This window comes from Littorina saxatilis, linkage group LG5 (genome assembly GCF_037325665.1).
Source record: "Littorina saxatilis isolate snail1 linkage group LG5, US_GU_Lsax_2.0, whole genome shotgun sequence".
Taxonomy (NCBI): domain Eukaryota; kingdom Metazoa; phylum Mollusca; class Gastropoda; order Littorinimorpha; family Littorinidae; genus Littorina; species Littorina saxatilis.
Genome location: NC_090249.1, coordinates 48,108,331 through 48,128,110, shown reverse-complemented (window position 1 = coordinate 48,128,110; position 19,780 = coordinate 48,108,331). Strand labels below are relative to the sequence as shown.

Below are 19,780 nucleotides of genomic sequence, written 5' to 3'. Positions count from 1 at the left end.
TCTTTTACCTTTTGGACTTTGTGCAGTAATAGCTTGAGTCTCTTAGGGGCTCCGGAAATGGTTACAAAAGTTATTTGTATTTATTTTACAGGCTCACACTTGACAGAGCTTAGTTTAGTCTTAGGGTAAATGTCGAAATTTTGTCAAGTCAAGTCAAGTCAAGTATTTTATTGTTTTGGGCCCAGAGGGCTTTGAAACAAAGATATAACTTTAACAAAAACAAGAAGGACAAAGCCCATACGACTCACATGCTTGACCTTGACCTTTACATGACCTTGGCCTTCAGGGTCAAGGTCAAATAACTAAACCTAGCAATGACATCATACACTAAGAACTGCTTTACACATTTTTCCTACCAAAATACATGTGACCTTGACCCAAGGTCAAGGTCATCCAAGGTCATGCAACACAAAGCTGTTAATTCAAGACATAGGAAGTACAATGGTGCTTATTGGCTCTTTCTACCATGAGATATGGTCACTTTTAGTGGTTCACTACCTTATTTTGGTCACATTTCATAAGGGTCAAAGTGACCTTGACCTTGATCATATGTGACCAAATGTGTCTCATGATGAAAGCATAACATGTGCCCCACATAATTTTTAAGTTTGAAACAGTTATCTTCCATAGTTCAGGGTCAAGGTCACTTCAAAATATGTATACAATCCAACTTTGAAGAGCTCCTGTGACCTTGACCTTGAAGCAAGGTAAACCAAACTGGTATCAAAAGATGGGGCTTACTTTGCCCTATATATCATATATAGGTGAGGTATTAAATCTCAAAAACTTCAGAGAAAATGGGAAAAATGTGAAAAATAGCTGTTTTTTAGACAACATTTATGGCCCCTGCGACCTTGACCTTGAAGCAAGGTCAAGATGCTATGCATGTTTTTTGGGGCCTTGTCATCATACACCATCTTGCCAAATTTGGTACTGATAGACTGAATAGTGTCCAAGAAATATCCAACGTTAAAGTTTTCCGGACGGACGGACGGACGGACGGACGGACGGACGACTCGGGTGAGTACATAGACTCACTTTTGCTTCGCATGTGAGTCAAAAAGGTAACAAATCAGACAGTTAATATATGTATACAAATTGAGCGGACAAATACAACAATACTATACAACCAAAATACACTTCCATACATACAAACAAAACAAAAATAGGTTTAACAAAATCAGGTAAGAAATCAGACAGATAATATGTATACATTAAGCGGACAACGATAATATACAGCCGAAATAAATTGGCAATACCATTATGCCATGCATCTTTTGTAAAAAACACAAAACAAAACAAAAGCATGTATTACATACATATACATACCAATAAAGAAACTAGATGTAACGCTAACATACTAAAATCATAACATGGGCTACAAATCTTGCTAGCTTCATTAGTTTTATCTTAGATTTACAATTCATTAACTGTTCATATTTTAAACAATTTGGGTGAGATCGGTAATAAGGACTAATTAATTTTCTTCTTTCAGACACTATACTTTCATCGGTACAAATGAACAAATAGTGAAACTCATCACCTAATTCATTTTTATCGCACATATCACACAATCTTTCATTTCTAGGAGCATTAAAAAACCTGTGCTGATGTATTGGCAACTTATGGTTGCTTGTTCTAAATTTTGCTAATTTAATTTGGAATTTCCTAGGCAACCAAAGCAAATACCTTTCCAGACAAAAATCCTTTTTATATATTCTGTAATTAAAACACAAGCTGTTGGCATTCACGTCAGTGTTCCATTCCTGCAGGAATTGATCTCTTAGCCTTTGTTTTACAACGTTTTTAAAACCTGAGACGGCAAGACTCTGAGTTGTCCATAAATATGATAGACCCAACTTATTTAACATAGAATTGACATGCGACAACCAGGGCAATTTAACGTTTTGTACATGGTACAACCTCAAATGTAGTTTTAACATTAAACAAGACATCTTATTCACACCATCGTTCATTTCTTTCATCAGCTTATACCAATAAACCAGTAACTGACATTGTACCTCAATTCTAATTGGGTAACGACCAAGCTCTCCGTAAACCATACAAGTGGGTGTTGTTTTATATACATGAAGAAGAAGCATTTTTAAAAATCGCAATTGAAACCTTGACAATATGTCCAATGAATCATATCCCCAGACCTCACAACCAAACAGCAAAATTGAATGTACACACTTCTCAAAAAGATCCAATTGCACATCAATTGGTAAATTTAGTTTTCTACATTTTTGAATTAACGAGAACATTGCACTGTTACCAATCAAACATTGACATTTCATGGCATTATGACATTTGTTATTATAATTCAATAGTACACCTAAGTACACATAGTCCCAAACTACTTGGACAGGTACTCCATTCAAGACAAAATTTGGGATATTCCGTATTTTCCCCCGCGAAAAAACCAACTATTTTTGTCTTTTCAATATTTGCGCTTAGTCCCCAGTTTTTACAATAACGATCTAGTCCATCCAGGAGACGGGCGCGGTGGCGCGGTGGTAAGACGTCGGCCTCCTAATCGGGAGGTCGTGAGTTCGAATCCCGGTCGCTGCCGCCTGGTGGGTTAAGAGTGGAGATTTTTCCGATCTCCCAGGTCAACTTATGTGCAGACCTGCTAGTGACTTAACCCCCTTCGTGTGTACACGCAAGCACAAAACCAAGTGCGCACGGAAAAGATCCTGTAATCCATGTCAGAGTTCGGTGGGTTATAGAAACACGAAAATACCCAGCATGCTTCCTCCGAAAGCGGCGTATGGCTGCCTAAATGGCGGGGTAAAAACGGTCATACACGTAAAATTCCACTCGTGCAAAAACACGAGTGTACGAGGGAGTTTCAGCCCACGAACGCAGAAGAAGAAGAAGAAGAAGTCCATCCAGGGCTTTTTGCATTTCTCCAGGTGTTTCGGCGAGTATAGCAGTATCATCAGCATATAGTAACAGGAACAAGTACATACAAGGTATAGTCATTAATGCGTTCAACATCTATTTCTTGGGCTCTTTTCAGGGGCAACTCTAGGCTGACATCATATATTCAACCAAAAACTGCTTCAGGTCGTTTAAGAATAGTGAAAAAAGAATCGGTGATAAATGTTCGCCCTGAAGAAGCCCGGTGTTTGAGGTGAACGCCTCGGAGAATACACTATTCACCTTCACGCACAATTTTGCCTTATCATACATGTCCTTAATTACTTTCAATACCTTACCATTAATATTCCGTTGCATCAGCTTCTGCCACAGGAGACTGCGTTGCACAGAATCAAAAGCCTTACGAAGATCAATGAAAGCACAGTATAACTTTTTCTTTTGTTGTAAAAATATATCAATAAGGCAATGTAGTGCAAAAATGTGGTCTACTGTAGAATGGCCTTTTCGGAATCCAGCTTGTTCGTTGCCGATCACAGAATTGTCATCCAGAAATGCATGCAATCTTTTATTTATCACACTTGTAAAAAGTTTTCCAAAACAACTTAGTACACTGATTCCTCTATACTTATCAGGGTCGGCTGTTGAGCCTTTACCTTTAAAGATTGGGCTTATATATCCAAGCTTTAGGCATTTTTTCAGTATGCAATATCAAGTTAAATAAACTTGTTACAATAGTTAATAGTTTTGGTGAGGAATATTTCAAGAACTCGTTTATAATACCATCGCATCCGCAAGCTTTGTTATTCTTTAAATTGTTTACACATACCATCACCTCCTCCTTTGTAATATCAACATTCAATTGTTCATTCATAAGGTCTATGCCATCAAGCACATCATCTTGCACATCAATCAAGTCGTGGTCAGATACATTACTAAGTTTTTCAAAATGTTTTACAAATACTTCACGGGATATATCATTCATCACTTGTTTCTTCTGCTGGTCACATCCACTTATCAATTTCCAATAACTGCTGGGGTCAGAAGACTTCATTGTTCGAATTTTCTTATGTAGTTGCTTCAAATAACTATTATAACTTTTACTCAGTGTTCCCGACAGGACAAATGCTGAGACGATCAGAATGAAAATGATGTTGTTGAAATTTGCTTGTCTATTTTAAGATTTAAGAAAAAAAGAACGAAAGACAGAAAGAAAGACAAGAAAATAACGGATTACTTTCCTCAATACCGGATCCCTTATTTTAATAACGGATTCCTTTACTCAATACTGGATCCCTTATTTTCATAATGGATTCCTTTACTCAATACTGGATCCCTCATTTTAATAACGGATTCCTTTACTCAATACTGGATCCCTTATTTTAATAACGGATTCCTTTACTCAATACTGGATCCCTTATTTTAATCGTAACGGATTCCCTTATTTTAATAACGGATTCCTTTACTCAATAACGGATTCCTTTACTCAATAACGGATTCCTTTACTCAATAACGGATTCCTTTACTCAATAACGGATTCCTTTACTCAATAACGGATTCCTTTACTCAATAACGGATTCCTTTACTCAATAATGGATTCCTTTACCCAAAACCCACACTAAAACCTTTTTACAAGCAAAGAAAACGGCTATAGTAGACACGAGTTAAATTATGTTCAAAGACTTCAAAAAGATACCCGAACATGCAGGACCAAAAAATCGAACTGACCAAAGGGGAACAATAACAACAACAAAAGATGAAGGGTGAAAATCAGTGCAGGTAGACAGAAAAACAATGATAGAGACGCACACACAGGAGAGAGACAGGGAGAGCAGATAGTGAGGGTGTAAGAGATTGTGTCTGGAGGCAGTGCCAACCGGCATTGCTGACCGGTAGATGGCCCTCCGACAGGTATGTACAGGCCCCTCCTTACCTGTTCAGGTAACTCACCTGAACCTTTTCCTCCCCCTTCTACACCTACACAAGCAAAAACCCCATCTCCTCACTCCACACACCCCTCCCCCTTATTATATGTGCACTCTCTTCACTATCAAGTCCTACTCTCGGAACCGTAACATATTTTTTTTTTTTTTTTTTTGCGCATGCATTTTCAATCTTTTTATCGATTTTGTATTCATTTTTGATACACACGTTCGACAGTTATCTCTACCCCGATGCCCCTTCCATTCCTTCCCAATTGCAAGGGGTCGATGGCCTGTCGGAATGAAACTTTCGAATTCGATACACACAGATAAAAGTGGCTCCAATATGATTGATTTGTATTTAAAGCGTTTCCGTATATCTGTGATTGGTTGTTTTGAAGCTTTGAATCTCGTTCATCCGCCGTCTTTACGGTGTACTGGAATTCTAGGCGTGGTATGCTGCCAAGGGACATACGTTCAGCGAAAGATATCATTTATATTTGCCTTTTTACACTACTGGTGGAAGGTTTGATTATCATAGCGACGTCAAACATTACCATATGCACTCAGACTTGAACCTTGTACCTAACTGCGTGCACAGACACTGGTTGCGGTCGGGTTTTTTCAATATATATATTTTTTAAATTATTTATATCGTATAATGTTCAATTATACAGTACCTGCCCCCCCCCCCCCCCCATTGAATCAATCCGTGAGAAACTTTGCAATCATGGCTTTCTTTTGGTGTCAAAACGAGCTGCGTCACACACACACACACGCCTCCCCCTCCCCTAAACACTCCTGCCCAGTACACTCATCAAGGACAGACTCAGCCTTGGATGGCTTTCCAAGCCAGCGTTTGTCACCAGATGTCCACAAAGATTCATCTCGATGCCTTTCCACCTGTCGTCGAGAGGCTTCAACAAATTTGCAGGCACTTGTTAAGGTAAACCACGGAATAGTGTATAATTATGCGTGACTGTGTGTGCTGGGGGTGGGAACAGGGGTAAATACCTTCATAATGACCATCAAAAGAGTTCGGCCAGAACCCAAGTATCGGCCCATCTGTCAGAGGGGACAAGATTGAAAAATGAGGGTGTGACAGTGCCGCCTCAACTTTTACAAAAAGCCGGATATGACGTCATCAAAAGTATTTATCAAAAAAAAGAAAAAACGTCCGGGAATATCATTCCCAGGAACTCTCATGTCAAATTTCATAAAGATCGGTCCAGTAGTTTGGTCTGAATCGCTCTACAGACACACACGCACAGACAGACAGACAGACAGACAGACAGACAGACAGACAGACAGACAGACACACACACACACACACACACACACACACACACATACATACACCACGACCCTCGTCTCGATTCCCCCTCTATGTTAAAACATTTAGTCAAAACCTGACTAAATGTAATGATGAAATAAAAAAAACATAAGAAAAACAAGAAATTCCTCCGAGGTAGGAAAAACACCCCCGTCAAAGGGAAATAACCTTCTCAGTTGGTGGCAGTGACTGAGTGAGAATGGTTATTTCCCTTTGACCATTAAGATGTCCCTCTATAAGTCCTTGTATAATTTTAATCCACCAATAACTCCCTAACCGTGTGTTTGACTGGTCCCAATTTTTGTAAGGACCGTCTCAGGAATGTATAGAACCTGTTCACCAAGTTTGGTGACGATCGGTCTGTTCATTCTTGAGATCTATATGCGAACACAAACACACAAACACACAAACAAACACATCGATGGTTTTTGTTACATTTAGTCAAGTTTTGACTAAATGTTTTAACATAGAGGGGGGAATCGAGACGAGGGTCGTGGTGTATGTGTGTCTGTCTGTCTGTCTGTCTGTCTGTCTGTCTGTGTGTGTGTGTAGAGCGATTCAGACTAAACTACTGGACCGATCTTTATGAAATTTGACATGAGAGTTCCTGGGTATGAAATCCTCATACGTTTTTTTCATTTTTTTGATAAATGTCTTTGATGACGTCATATCCGGCTTTTCGTGAAAGTTGAGGCGGCACTGTCACGCTCTCGTTTTTCAACCAAATTGGTTAACATTTTAGTCAAGTAATCTTCGACGAAGCCCGGGGTTTGGTATTGCATTTCAGCTTGGTGGCTTAAAAACTAATGAGTGAGTTTGGTCATTAAAAATCTGAAAATTGTAAAAAAAAAAAAATTTTTTATAAAACGATCCAAATTTACGTACATCTTATTCTTTATCATTTTCTGATTCCAAAAATATATAAATATGTTATATTTGGATTAAAAACAAGCTCTGAAAATTAAAAATATAAAAATTATTATCAAAATTAAATTGTCCAAATCAATTTTAAAAACACCTTCATCTTATTCCTTGTCGGTTCCTGATTCCAAAAACATATAGATATGATATGTTTGGATTAAAAACACGCTCAGAAAGTTAAAACGAAGAGAGGTACAGAAAAGCGTGCTATCCTTCTCAGCGCAAGTTCTACCCCTCACTGCCTTTGCCGTGCGCGGTGGACTGACGATGCTACGAGTATACGGTCTTGCTGCGTTGCATTGCGTTCAGTTTCATTCTGTGAGTTCGACAGCTACTTGACTAAATGTTGTATTTTCGCCTTACGCGACTTGTTTCTCTTTTCATTCTCTCTCTCTCTCTCTCTCTCTCTTCTCTCTCTCTCTCTCTCTCTCTCTCTCTCTCTCTCTCTCTCTCTCTCTCTCTCTCTCTCTCTCTCTCTCTCTCATTTTTTTTAGGGGGGGATGTTGGGGGGGGGGGTCTATTTTGACCACTGCACGCCGTGAGCAAAGGGTCACACGGGTTCGTGCTTGTTTTCTGCGGTCAGTTCAGGGCTGAAGTATGCGCGGTCAGTCACCAGGCAAAGGTCACGTCCATCCATTTCCAACTGACCCTTTTATGTGAGCGAGAGAATCAGGATGGCACGGAGCAGGGGGCCGAAGAATAATCATTATTGACGGGCCGCCGGAGCGGCTCGTCTTTGGCGTCGGGTAAGTAGCTTGCAGGTGGAGAAATTTTTGTTCATGGGGGATTTCTGTGACGTATGTACCACGTGACAGGAAGTCGCCGTTGGTCTCGGCAAAGAAACTACAATGCAGTGTGTGGTCTCGGTGAGACTGAAAGACAGAGAGCGACAGATACACACAGTGATTCAAGGCGCACAACTCTAGTAAAGTTGTCGTAGCACGTCCGTCTATGGCCAAAGTGATCCGGGTTCGATTGTGTAAAATAAATAAATATTTTTTTTTTTTTTTTAATCCAAGTGATCCGGGTGGAAAGCGATTCGTCTATGGCCAAAGTGATCCGGGTTCGATTCCCGGCATGGGCGGTCTATTTCTTTTTTTTTTTTTTAATTCTTGTTTACTATTGTTTATTATGAACGTTTTAATGTTTTATTTTACTCTAATAATTTTTTTAATTGTGTAAAACAAATAAATAATAATTTTTTTTTTTTAATCCAAGTGATCCGGGTGGAAAGCGATTCGTCTATGGCCAAAGTGATCCGGGTTCGATTCCCGGCATGGGCGGTCTATTTTTTTAAATTTTTGTTTAAATTCTTGTTTACTATTGTTTATTATGAACGTTTTAATGTTTTATTTTACTCTAATCATTTTTTTAATTGTGTAAAATAAATTAAAAAAAAAAAAAATTTAAAATCCACGTGCACAAGACAAAAACTTTCATACTGGGGGAGTGAGCCAGTCTGAGGAGTACTCGGGTCCAGCGCCAGCGTTTTTTGGAGTGAACTTGGAGTGATTGCGAATTTGCGCGTTTCTCGTGAGTGCTTTCGAAGTTTTGTAATTTGATTTTCCCCAGCGAGTGTTCTTTGGAGGGCACTAGACTGTGATTGCTGGTGCATGTTTTTATTTTTGTTTTTCGTTCTTTGTTTCCGTTTGTAGTCTGTGGTCAAATACCTCACAATGTGCTCAAACAAATCACAGGCACAGGAAATGAACAAGAAGAAGTGTGTCACAAGAATTTGAATTCTAACAAAAACATGTGTGAGTTCATAGACTACCACTGTCGAACCCTTCACTGTACAATGTAAATGAGTACAAAATATAGTCGTCAGTTTGGGAGACATTGTAGAGCACAGGTGAACTTTATCACAAACGGACAACACAAAAAGTACTTTCTTTTCAAACTTGAAAGTTTGTTGTCTATTTTTACCAGGGTCTTTCAAACAAACAATAACATGTGTATTTTTTATGTGAAAAAATTCATCTATTTTAACATTGTTGTACTTAAAATCTTAACATCTGCTAACAATTTGCGTATGAATATTTTTTATTCCTGCACTAGAAGGGAAGAAATCAACCTGTGGAAGACGTGCTGTGGTTTGTCTCCCTTCCTTCGAAACCGAAACCGAAACCGTCTGTAACGCTTACAGGGCCTCATAGATATCAGAGTCAACTCTCTCTCCACTCCCCCCCCCCCCCCCCCGCCCCCGACACCAGTCCACGCATTCAGCGTAACGGCTTGTACGGCCTGTTACTTCAACATAATATGATAATAATAATAATAATAATAATAATAATAATAACTTCAACAAGTATTTTTTGGAAAAAAATTAACCTTAACAAGGCCTCAACACAACAGCGCTTCCTGGAATTGCATGGCTGTTACCGGGAAATGTACTGGGTCAAAGGTCCGCCTGACTCGAAAATTTACTGGGGAAAAGACAGTGACTGCAAAAAATCGTGTACTTCATGATTGGTACAATGGCCAACACAAATGTTGTCGGATCAAGTCTACTTCCATTCTTTAGATGGTATATGTTTTTTCAAAGAAATAGTCTTTTACATTGACTCCCTCCCAGGAAACCTGGCCACATCCTCAACAAAGTCAGCCAGAGCTTCGTTTAAGTGTGACAATGGGTCATATATTGGTGCTACATTACTAGTGTAGTCAAGTGGCGTATCCAGTCTTTTGTGTAATTATCTCCTGCCCGACTCAGTTGCCTCCCCTGTCTATTATCTTCCCCTGACCCAAGTTGTCTCTCCCGCAAGGATTATTGTGTGTTTACTATCGTAGGGAAGACTCTTGACCGGATTCCTTTCTAACCTCTTATCCCAGATTTAGGTGGTCGTTATGTAATGTGCTGCCAGCCTGTCTGGGTAATCGTTGGACTCGGCGTTTTGTCAAGTGGGTGTCATTTCTTTTGACAGGGTGGCTTGGCCGGAGGTTTTAGTCTCTTACCCCTCTCCCCCTTCTTTGTAACTGGTTGTAATATAATGAGCCTTATCCGGTGTGCGTAATATTTCCGGTGTGTGACACCTCTGTAACGATTTCTGCCTCGGTAACGATCCCCTTTCATTGGGCAGGCATTTTAAGTAGAACGCCCCCCGTTGTCTGACACCGGGTACCCTTTCCTATTGGCTATTGGGAATCGGAAGTGGCCAGCCTTTAAAAGACTGAGCATTTAGGCTAGAGGAGAGAACGCGATTTGGGATACTGAGCTGTGTGCTGCTCATATGTGTCGGTTGACGTGAACGGTCGACTTGTGGTTGTAACTGAATTCCGAGGCTTGTTTCTTTGTGTTTCCTTTACGTGTGCTCACTGAGGAGAATCTGTAAGTAACTAAATGCTTTATTCATTCCTTATGCTGTATTCTTTCCTTATGCTCTATTCTTATGTTTCATTTGATGCTATGATGTTTGCATATATGTACATTTTGACGCCATTTTGATCTATCAGAGAGATGTGTTTTCTAGATCAGTTTCTAATCACTTTCATGATTTGACGCTGAAATTGAGCGTTGATAACTTCTAATATTTGATGACCAGTTATTCTAAAGTTGTTTTAGAGTCTTGTAAATTAAAGACTCGTAAGAATCAAGTAAGGCAGACTCGTTCTCATTTTCCCGCCAGTTCAATGGGCTTTGTTTGGGGAAAACACATATACACATTTTGTACGAGCATTCCACTGGGCTAAATAATGTCTAGCACATAAAACTCGCGCGTGTATCGTAACCCATGTGTATCGTTGCCATGTTTCCCCATTTTATCACATATTATTTCTGGAGATCAGTAAAGTCTGAGTAGTAGTCGGTTAAAAGCCCAAAGTTAAGCCCTCAGTGCCATTGGCCCGTAAAGCTACCTATTTACGATTTAGGCGCAGAAACCCCTACAATTGATGAACGGGAATTATGGTTGACATATTATTTTGGGTAATGAACTCGTATCATGAGTTATCTTTCTTATTCTTGTCGTTATTATTCAACTCGATGAAGATGTGTCTTCATGGCGATGAACATACTTAATAATAACAATTATTTTGCAGTTGCGGTTCATGCAGTTGGTTAATTTATGTAGAGCATTTTCCAATGCAAGGCTTAGGCCTAAGGGAAGATGTTGGTTACTTCCCTTGACATTAGCTGTTGTGGAGTTGTTTAACTCACTGTGGATTCTCTTTCAGAGAATGCTGTGTCTGCAGGATTTTGGCTGTATTGTTACTTGTCTATATTTGTCATGATTATTTTGACAAATGATACAGTCATACATTCATAGGTTTATTGTGGAATGTATGTATGGTTAGGATGCATTGGTATGAATGGTGCGTTTTACTTGTTATGCCATGTACTTATATTATGTTTTCTTTTCTTTTCATGTGTCATCAGACACTGCTTTCTGGTGTTAACTTTCTGGTGTTAACTTTCTGGTGTTAACTTTCTGGTGTTAACTTTCTGGTGTTAACTTTCTGAAGTTAACTTTCTGGTGTTAACTTTCTGTTTGCTTCTGGTGTACGTTAATTAAAAGTCACGTTATCGCAACCTCTGTCTTGGCGTCTCATTTATGCTTCCTGGCCTATTTCCCCCCTTCCACTCCACCCTATCACATCTGGCGCATGCGAGCAGGATTCAGGAAGTAGAGACGCCGTAGTTTAACACCAGAAAGCAGGGAAAGCAGTGTAAGACTAGGAGGTACTCGGCGTATCCAAGATGGCGGTCGACGGGGTTCCTAGACCCCAGTGGCAGATGTTCTCCCCTCCCAGGCTCCCCCTCTTCACTAGCAGCAAAGATGGCTGTCTGCTAGACGACTACGTCACAGAGGCTCGTCGCATCATTGCCCACTTCAACCTGGAGGCGCTGGGCGGCGAGGCTGCTGAATGGCTGATCCAGTCACTTGCTGGGCCTGCCAAGAAGGAGATCAACCTGCACCCCCCTCAGGCGACTGCCACTGCCAACTTAGTCTTGACCATCCTGCAGGACACGTTTGGGGACCACGCCAGCATTTCCACTCTACTAGCGTCGTTCTACAGCATCTCCCAGAGTCAAGAGGAGGGCATTCTCTCATATGCCCACAGGTTGCAGGCTCTGCAGGTGAAGACGAATGCTGTTGTTGCCGGTACGGTTTCCGATGCTGCACTTCGTGATCGATTCATGCACGGACTGTTCTTGCCTGCAATGAGACGGGACCTCATGCGCTTTGCGAGAGGGCGTGAGGCTGTCACTTTTGCGGCAGTCCGTGCAGAAGCTCTCAGGTGGATGAGAGATGATTTCGAGGTGGTGACGAAGCAACAACATCAAGCAACAGAGAGCAGCACTAAGGTACGCAGCCTGCAATTACAAGTCAGCAAACTCGCCATCAAGTCAGCAGAGCTTCGAGCTGCCTTGCACCAACGCCCGCCGGATGCCTCTCGTCAACAGCAACCGTCCGCGAAGCCACGTTGTTGGCTTTGCAACCGCCACGGGCATCTACAGAGCAGGTGCCCTACCAAGCGGCATGGAGGTGAACAACCGCTGTCATGGAGACAGCCCAGTGAGCTACGTGTGGACCAGCAGTCAACATCCATCAAGCAACCGCCCCGCGAGCAGAGCAGTCAGACAGAGGAGGTTGTGACTGCTCAGGAACAGCTGACGGCGAAGCACGAGGCCTCCATTGACAGATTAGAGACCCGACTGAAGAAGGAACTGGAGGCCAAGCAACAGTTACAGGATGAACGCTTCCAGAAGGATTTAGAAATACGCCAACTTAGAGAGCGGTTAGTCTTCAAGTGTGAAGAGGTGTCGATTGAGCGGAAAGCAGCAGGACACATTCGCAGAGACCTGGAAGCGTTGTTGCGACATCAGCTCACAGAGAAAGAGCATCGGCTTGCGACAGCCCCAGCCCCCGTAGAACCTCACGACGCTGACCCGATAACATTGTGGGATTCTGTGCTCAATTTGTCCTGCCCCTTTACTCTAAGTCCCAGCTAAACCACCCCCTCGTAAAATTATGAAAACTCTTCAGGCACACATGTGGCGTAACCATGCCTTGCTTGCTTGTTAGCTATTGTGCTCAGCTAGGAGACTGTGTGTACACTATGATTATTGATTGCCTGTTGTATTGTGTCTTGTATGAATGGGTTGGGTGACTGTGAGTGTCATCCGTGACTGTTTCTGATTTTATTTGTTGTTTCACTTGGGTGAACTTGTGTTTGATTTATAGATGTCATTTTCAGCTATTCCCGAGGCGCTGTACCTGCGAGGACGCAGTTGGTATAGAGCTGGGGGGGATGTAGTCAAGTGGCGTATCCAGTCTTTTGTGTAATTATCTCCTGCCCGACTCAGTTGCCTCCCCTGTCTATTATCTTCCCCTGACCCAAGTTGTCTCTCCCGCAAGGATTATTGTGTGTTTACTATCGTAGGGAAGACTCTTGACCGGATTCCTTTCTAACCTCTTATCCCAGATTTAGGTGGTCGTTATGTAATGTGCTGCCAGCCTGTCTGGGTAATCGTTGGACTCGGCGTTTTGTCAAGTGGGTGTCATTTCTTTTGACAGGGTGGCTTGGCCGGAGGTTTTAGTCTCTTACCCCTCTCCCCCTTCTTTGTAACTGGTTGTAATATAATGAGCCTTATCCGGTGTGCGTAATATTTCCGGTGTGTGACACCTCTGTAACGATTTCTGCCTCGGTAACGATCCCCTTTCATTGGGCAGGCATTTTAAGTAGAACGCCCCCCGTTGTCTGACACCGGGTACCCTTTCCTATTGGCTATTGGGAATCGGAAGTGGCCAGCCTTTAAAAGACTGAGCATTTAGGCTAGAGGAGAGAACGCGATTTGGGATACTGAGCTGTGTGCTGCTCATATGTGTCGGTTGACGTGAACGGTCGACTTGTGGTTGTAACTGAATTCCGAGGCTTGTTTCTTTGTGTTTCCTTTACGTGTGCTCACTGAGGAGAATCTGTAAGTAACTAAATGCTTTATTCATTCCTTATGCTGTATTCTTTCCTTATGCTCTATTCTTATGTTTCATTTGATGCTATGATGTTTGCATATATGTACATTTTGACGCCATTTTGATCTATCAGAGAGATGTGTTTTCTAGATCAGTTTCTAATCACTTTCATGATTTGACGCTGAAATTGAGCGTTGATAACTTCTAATATTTGATGACCAGTTATTCTAAAGTTGTTTTAGAGTCTTGTAAATTAAAGACTCGTAAGAATCAAGTAAGGCAGACTCGTTCTCATTTTCCCGCCAGTTCAATGGGCTTTGTTTGGGGAAAACACATATACACATTTTGTACGAGCATTCCACTGGGCTAAATAATGTCTAGCACATAAAACTCGCGCGTGTATCGTAACCCATGTGTATCGTTGCCATGTTTCCCCATTTTATCACATATTATTTCTGGAGATCAGTAAAGTCTGAGTAGTAGTCGGTTAAAAGCCCAAAGTTAAGCCCTCAGTGCCATTGGCCCGTAAAGCTACCTATTTACGATTTAGGCGCAGAAACCCCTACAATTGATGAACGGGAATTATGGTTGACATATTATTTTGGGTAATGAACTCGTATCATGAGTTATCTTTCTTATTCTTGTCGTTATTATTCAACTCGATGAAGATGTGTCTTCATGGCGATGAACATACTTAATAATAACAATTATTTTGCAGTTGCGGTTCATGCAGTTGGTTAATTTATGTAGAGCATTTTCCAATGCAAGGCTTAGGCCTAAGGGAAGATGTTGGTTACTTCCCTTGACATTAGCTGTTGTGGAGTTGTTTAACTCACTGTGGATTCTCTTTCAGAGAATGCTGTGTCTGCAGGATTTTGGCTGTATTGTTACTTGTCTATATTTGTCATGATTATTTTGACAAATGATACAGTCATACATTCATAGGTTTATTGTGGAATGTATGTATGGTTAGGATGCATTGGTATGAATGGTGCGTTTTACTTGTTATGCCATGTACTTATATTATGTTTTCTTTTCTTTTCATGTGTCATCAGACACTGCTTTCTGGTGTTAACTTTCTGGTGTTAACTTTCTGGTGTTAACTTTCTGGTGTTAACTTTCTGGTGTTAACTTTCTGGTGTTAACTTTCTGGTGTTAACTTTCTGGTGTTTGCTTCTGGTGTACGTTAAGTAAAAGTCACGTTATTGCAACCTCTGTCTTGGCGTCTCATTTATGCTTCCTGGCCTATCCTCCCCCTTCCACTCCACCCTATCACACTTGCATTCAAATGTGTATTCATGGCAACAGCATTTTGCCATTTACCACAGTTTCACTAACACTATTCTTTCTTGCTTTATTATTTTGTGACTCAGTGATAATTTTAAATAAAGTTATTTGCATCATACACTTTGATTTCATTCATTTCTATTTATAACTACTTTTACTACTTTCCCTTCTACACTGTGACATGCCACTGTATGACGCTCATTCAGACCAAAAACAATACCATTCCTACCTGTTGCAACGTCTATCGCTCGCTCTGTCTTTTGGTTCCTTGGTTGATCGATCGGTTTCTTGGTGGAAAACATATTTCTGTCACCAATACCAGTATTATTGCATCACTTCCATAAAGGTAGAGTAGCCTTCTTCCTTTCTGTTAAGCCAATATGTCTTATTCATTATTGAGCTCTTATTCATTATTGCATTACTTTCACAACAATCTTCTTCCTTGATATTGCGATAGTTGTTATCTCCCATTTATGTACAAACGCCGAAAAGACAATTTAACAGGACACATCAACACTATTATTTTGTTTACCTGTACCAACAGGTGTACAACTTCCTGTTTCTTTGATATTGTCAATGTTTCGGCCCGTGTTGATCCTGGGATCAACTGAATTTCTTGTAACAGTTATTCCCGGTAGGCGTTGGGGTCAAAATGTGTGTGTGTGTGTGTGTGTGTGTGTGTGTGTTGGGGGGTGGGGGTGGGGTCTGGTGTGCGTGTGTGTGTGAGTGAGAGAGAGAGAGAGAAAGAGAAAGAGAGAAAGAGAGAGACAAACAGACGGACAGAGAGAGAGAGAGAGAAAGAGAGTGAGACCGATAAAACGGCAAAAAGAATTGGCAAGAAAAGTTGGTGGACGTCACATTCAATCACCACCGACAAACTGACCGAGCGGAAGAAAACAGATCGGGATCTAACAAAAAAATTGTCTGTCAGTAAACTGCGGGTTAGTCCGGGGTCAGTCTAACTAAGGTTTACTGCACTTTAAACAAAATAACCAACTTCTGCATTTTTGTACAGAACGACCGGCGGTGAGAGAGACTGTATGCGTGGACCGTCTGCGGCGATATAGCCCATCATTTTGCCCTAATGGGTCTCCTTGTATAAGACATTATATGTTCCGATGGTTTTCTGTCGATAAACATGAATGTTTATTTATTCATAATTTGCAGGGTCATTCTGTGAGTTTAAACGATGGAGAAGACCACGGAAAATAAGAGTACATGTTTAAGAGATAAAAATTGTTGTACTGCAACATAACGTATGCCTAATAAAAGGGTGTTTTACAGAGTGTTCGCCAGTAAATAGCAGCTTCACCGTCATGCATGGTGCTTTACAAAATGCATTGGATATTAAAATTCTACATTTCACACGTTAAAAAAGAGTCAGGCAATAGACGATGTAGAGCACTGGACTTGTGATCGAAAGGTCGCTGGTTCGAATCCGGGCGGGGACGGACACGGGTCAACTTTATGTGCAGACCCAGAGACGGTATCCATCTCCCACCCCCATGTCACCACAATGGCACGTTAAAGATCTTGGTCATTCTACCATAAGTGCAGATGGCTGATACCACCTAAACACGCATACATCAAAAGCCGTGAGGGCGTAAAAACTCGAATCGTATACACCAATTCATGTCCAATATAGGCAATTAAGACCTGACGGACAATAAGCCCCTTAACATTTACTTTTTTACGATGTTGGAAACTAACTCCTAGCAACATTACTGTTCATAAATGCATTTTCAATTGCTGCGGGTTTTTCAATCATGAGCAAAAAAATAGGTTCACGATCTATAAGTACAAGTATAAGTACACACCCTCTCTCGACAGAAACACAAAAAGTTGTGTTGCAGAACTCATTATTATAGCCGCAGTGTGTGCCAAATGGGTGCCCGCCGCCCACCTCTATTAGCCTCGGCACGCGCCACTGGTCAATCTGCCAGGTTGAAAATGGGCCAAGGAATATCTGTAAAATGGCCTTATGAATACCTGCCTTTCGTGTCTATAAAAACCTGTGATTTGTGTCGATGAATACCTGTTTATCTTATCTATAAAGGCATGTTCTGCTTGTGTGTGTATTTTTCATGTCTGAATAGCTGTCTTCTTTTCTGTCTATGATGACATGGTAGGGTTTTTTGTCCATTGCATAAATACCTGTGTCTCAAGTCTATGAATGTCTGTGTCTCTGGTCTATGAATACCTGTGTCTCTGGTCTATGAATACCTGTGTCTCTGGTCTATGAATACCTGCATCGGTGTCTTTTTTGTCTTTAACAGTCTGTCTCCCTTGTTTATAGGCTTACCTGTCTTTCATGTCTATGAAACCCCGTCTTTCTTGTTTATTCATACCTGTTTCTATAGTCCATGACTAACTGCCCGTATAGTCTATAAACACCCTTCTTTCTTGTATATGAATACCTGTCTTTCCTGTCTATTTGTTTGTTTGTTTTGCTCAACGCCCAGCCGACCACGAAGGGCCATATCAGGGCGGTGCTGCTTTGACATAATTATAACGTGCGCCACACACAAGACAGTAGTCACAGCACAGGCTTCATGTCTCACCCAGTCACATTATTCTAACACCGGACCAACAATCCTAGCACTAACCCCATAATGCCAGACGCCAGGCGGAGCAGCCACTAGATTGCCAATTTTAAAGTCTTAGGTATGACCCGGCCGGGGTTCGAACCCACGACCTCCCGATCACGGGGCGGACGCCTTACCATTTTCCTGTCTATGAATGTTTTTTGTGTGTGTCTGTTACAACCTATTTTTCTGTTCTATGAACACCTGTCTATATGGTCTATAACTGTCTGTCGTTTTCTCTTTGAAAACCTGTCTTTCTCACCTATGCATACCTATTTTTTGTGTGTCTGTGATTACCCCGTCTTTCTCGTCATTATAATGCCTTCGTCTGTTTTTCACATTCGCGGGCGGGACGAATCGTTGAACAGCATTAAAAAAAGCGATTTACAAGATACTTCAGGGTTGTACTCGGAATGTGTATTTCAGCTGTCGCATTTCACACAACTACTGACAAGAGATTAAACTTTAAAGGTTGATTGATAGGGTATGTCCATGTCACTACACATTCTTTATTTTTATTTCCCGACGGAGAATTCTTTAGGTGGCTTGATTTGTCTGAGAATGCGATCACAGACAAATCTTCTTCTTGTCAAAGCATTATGCAGACTTTTTTTTAAAGTATTTTTTCCCCGCGCTGGGTAAGGAAAAGGAGGATTTTGCCATCTGCTGTGTCATCAACTTAAGTCGCATCTCATGTCATGCAATGTGTGTGTGAGAGAGAGAGAGAGAGAGAGAGAGAGAGAGAGAGAGAGAGAGAGAGAGAGAGAGAGAGAGAGAGAGTAATTCTCTATAGAGAATACTACATGGCTTGCTGTGTCGTACCAGATTTACACGAGTTGTTGTTTTAAATATTGAACTGCGAGCGAAAGCGAGCTGTTCACTATTTGAAAAAGCAATGAGTGTAAATCTGGTACGATACAGCAAGCCATGTATATGTAGTATTCTGTTTATCCTACATACTGTACTTACTGAAAATGTCCTGGAGTCGAGGCAGCTAAATTGAAGACGCTTGTTTTGGAACCTCGATCTCTTCTGAAGCCTCGTGCAATCTATTACGTCAAAGGAAAGAAACGTCACTCTGACAGTGTGACGTGTTAGTTCTACAAATTCATCGAGGGTAATTAGCGAGCGCAATTTTTTTTCTATAATGAAGTTTGTCTCGGTGACTTTGGCATCACAAGCAGTGGAAAAACAGGTCCCTGCCAGACTTGCTTGACATGACCTCATTTACATGATATACACACGTGTGATTTGAACGATTATTATTTCACGAGTGTCTCTCTCACGTATGTAGGATAAATCTCTCTATGTCACACGCTTTCCTTCTTTGCCACTACTAAAGCAAACGTGTGCAAGATGGTATGTTACACGCTTTGGAGCATGTGCAAGAACGGATTCAAGCTCGAAATCGTCCCCTCCAAAAGCCCCAAAATGCACACACGACTTTTATTTCTCCTGCTGTTATCGTTTCCTCTCTTTACAAATTCTTCAACGCTGAGAATACTGAAAACGGCATCCCAGACGACAGAACTGTTTCCATACGCGAATTTAGCTGCCCTTGGAAAGTGGCTCGCTCACGAGGCTTGTTAGTCTGAATCTAGAAGGACAGAGTTATGAACATAGATGACAAAGATCCCGGAAAGAACAAACATTTCGCGGATGCAGACACAGAAAGACGTCATGAAGATTGCGATGCTTCAAAAGATACAGACTGTGACGATGACTGTGACGTCATTCACATATACCGAGACGTCATTCATAGTTGTTCGGTCACTTTCGTCAAAAAGTAAATCTCTTCACAATGGCTGCTCCTGTGTTTAGGTTTATCAAGCCTGAGTACGCAAAACGTGTTTGTTCTCTCCTCTGTTGAAGCTGTGAGACATAAATGCTATTCCGACTTGGTCGTGTGACAGAGTTTTCTTCCACACTCGATTAGCT

General features: G+C 41.2%; 1 protein-coding gene across 1 annotated transcript; it reads left to right on the top strand.

Annotated features, from left to right (window-relative positions):
• Positions 1-9,714: 9,714 nt before the first annotated feature.
• LOC138967332 (uncharacterized) lies at positions 9,715-15,248 on the top strand. The gene is made up of 2 exons (XM_070339861.1): positions 9,715-10,384; positions 11,571-15,248. The coding sequence occupies exon 2, from the start codon at positions 11,753-11,755 to the stop codon at positions 13,007-13,009; it is 1,257 nt and encodes a 418-aa protein (XP_070195962.1). The 5' UTR covers positions 9,715-10,384; positions 11,571-11,752; the 3' UTR covers positions 13,010-15,248.
• Positions 15,249-19,780: the final 4,532 nt, after the last annotated feature.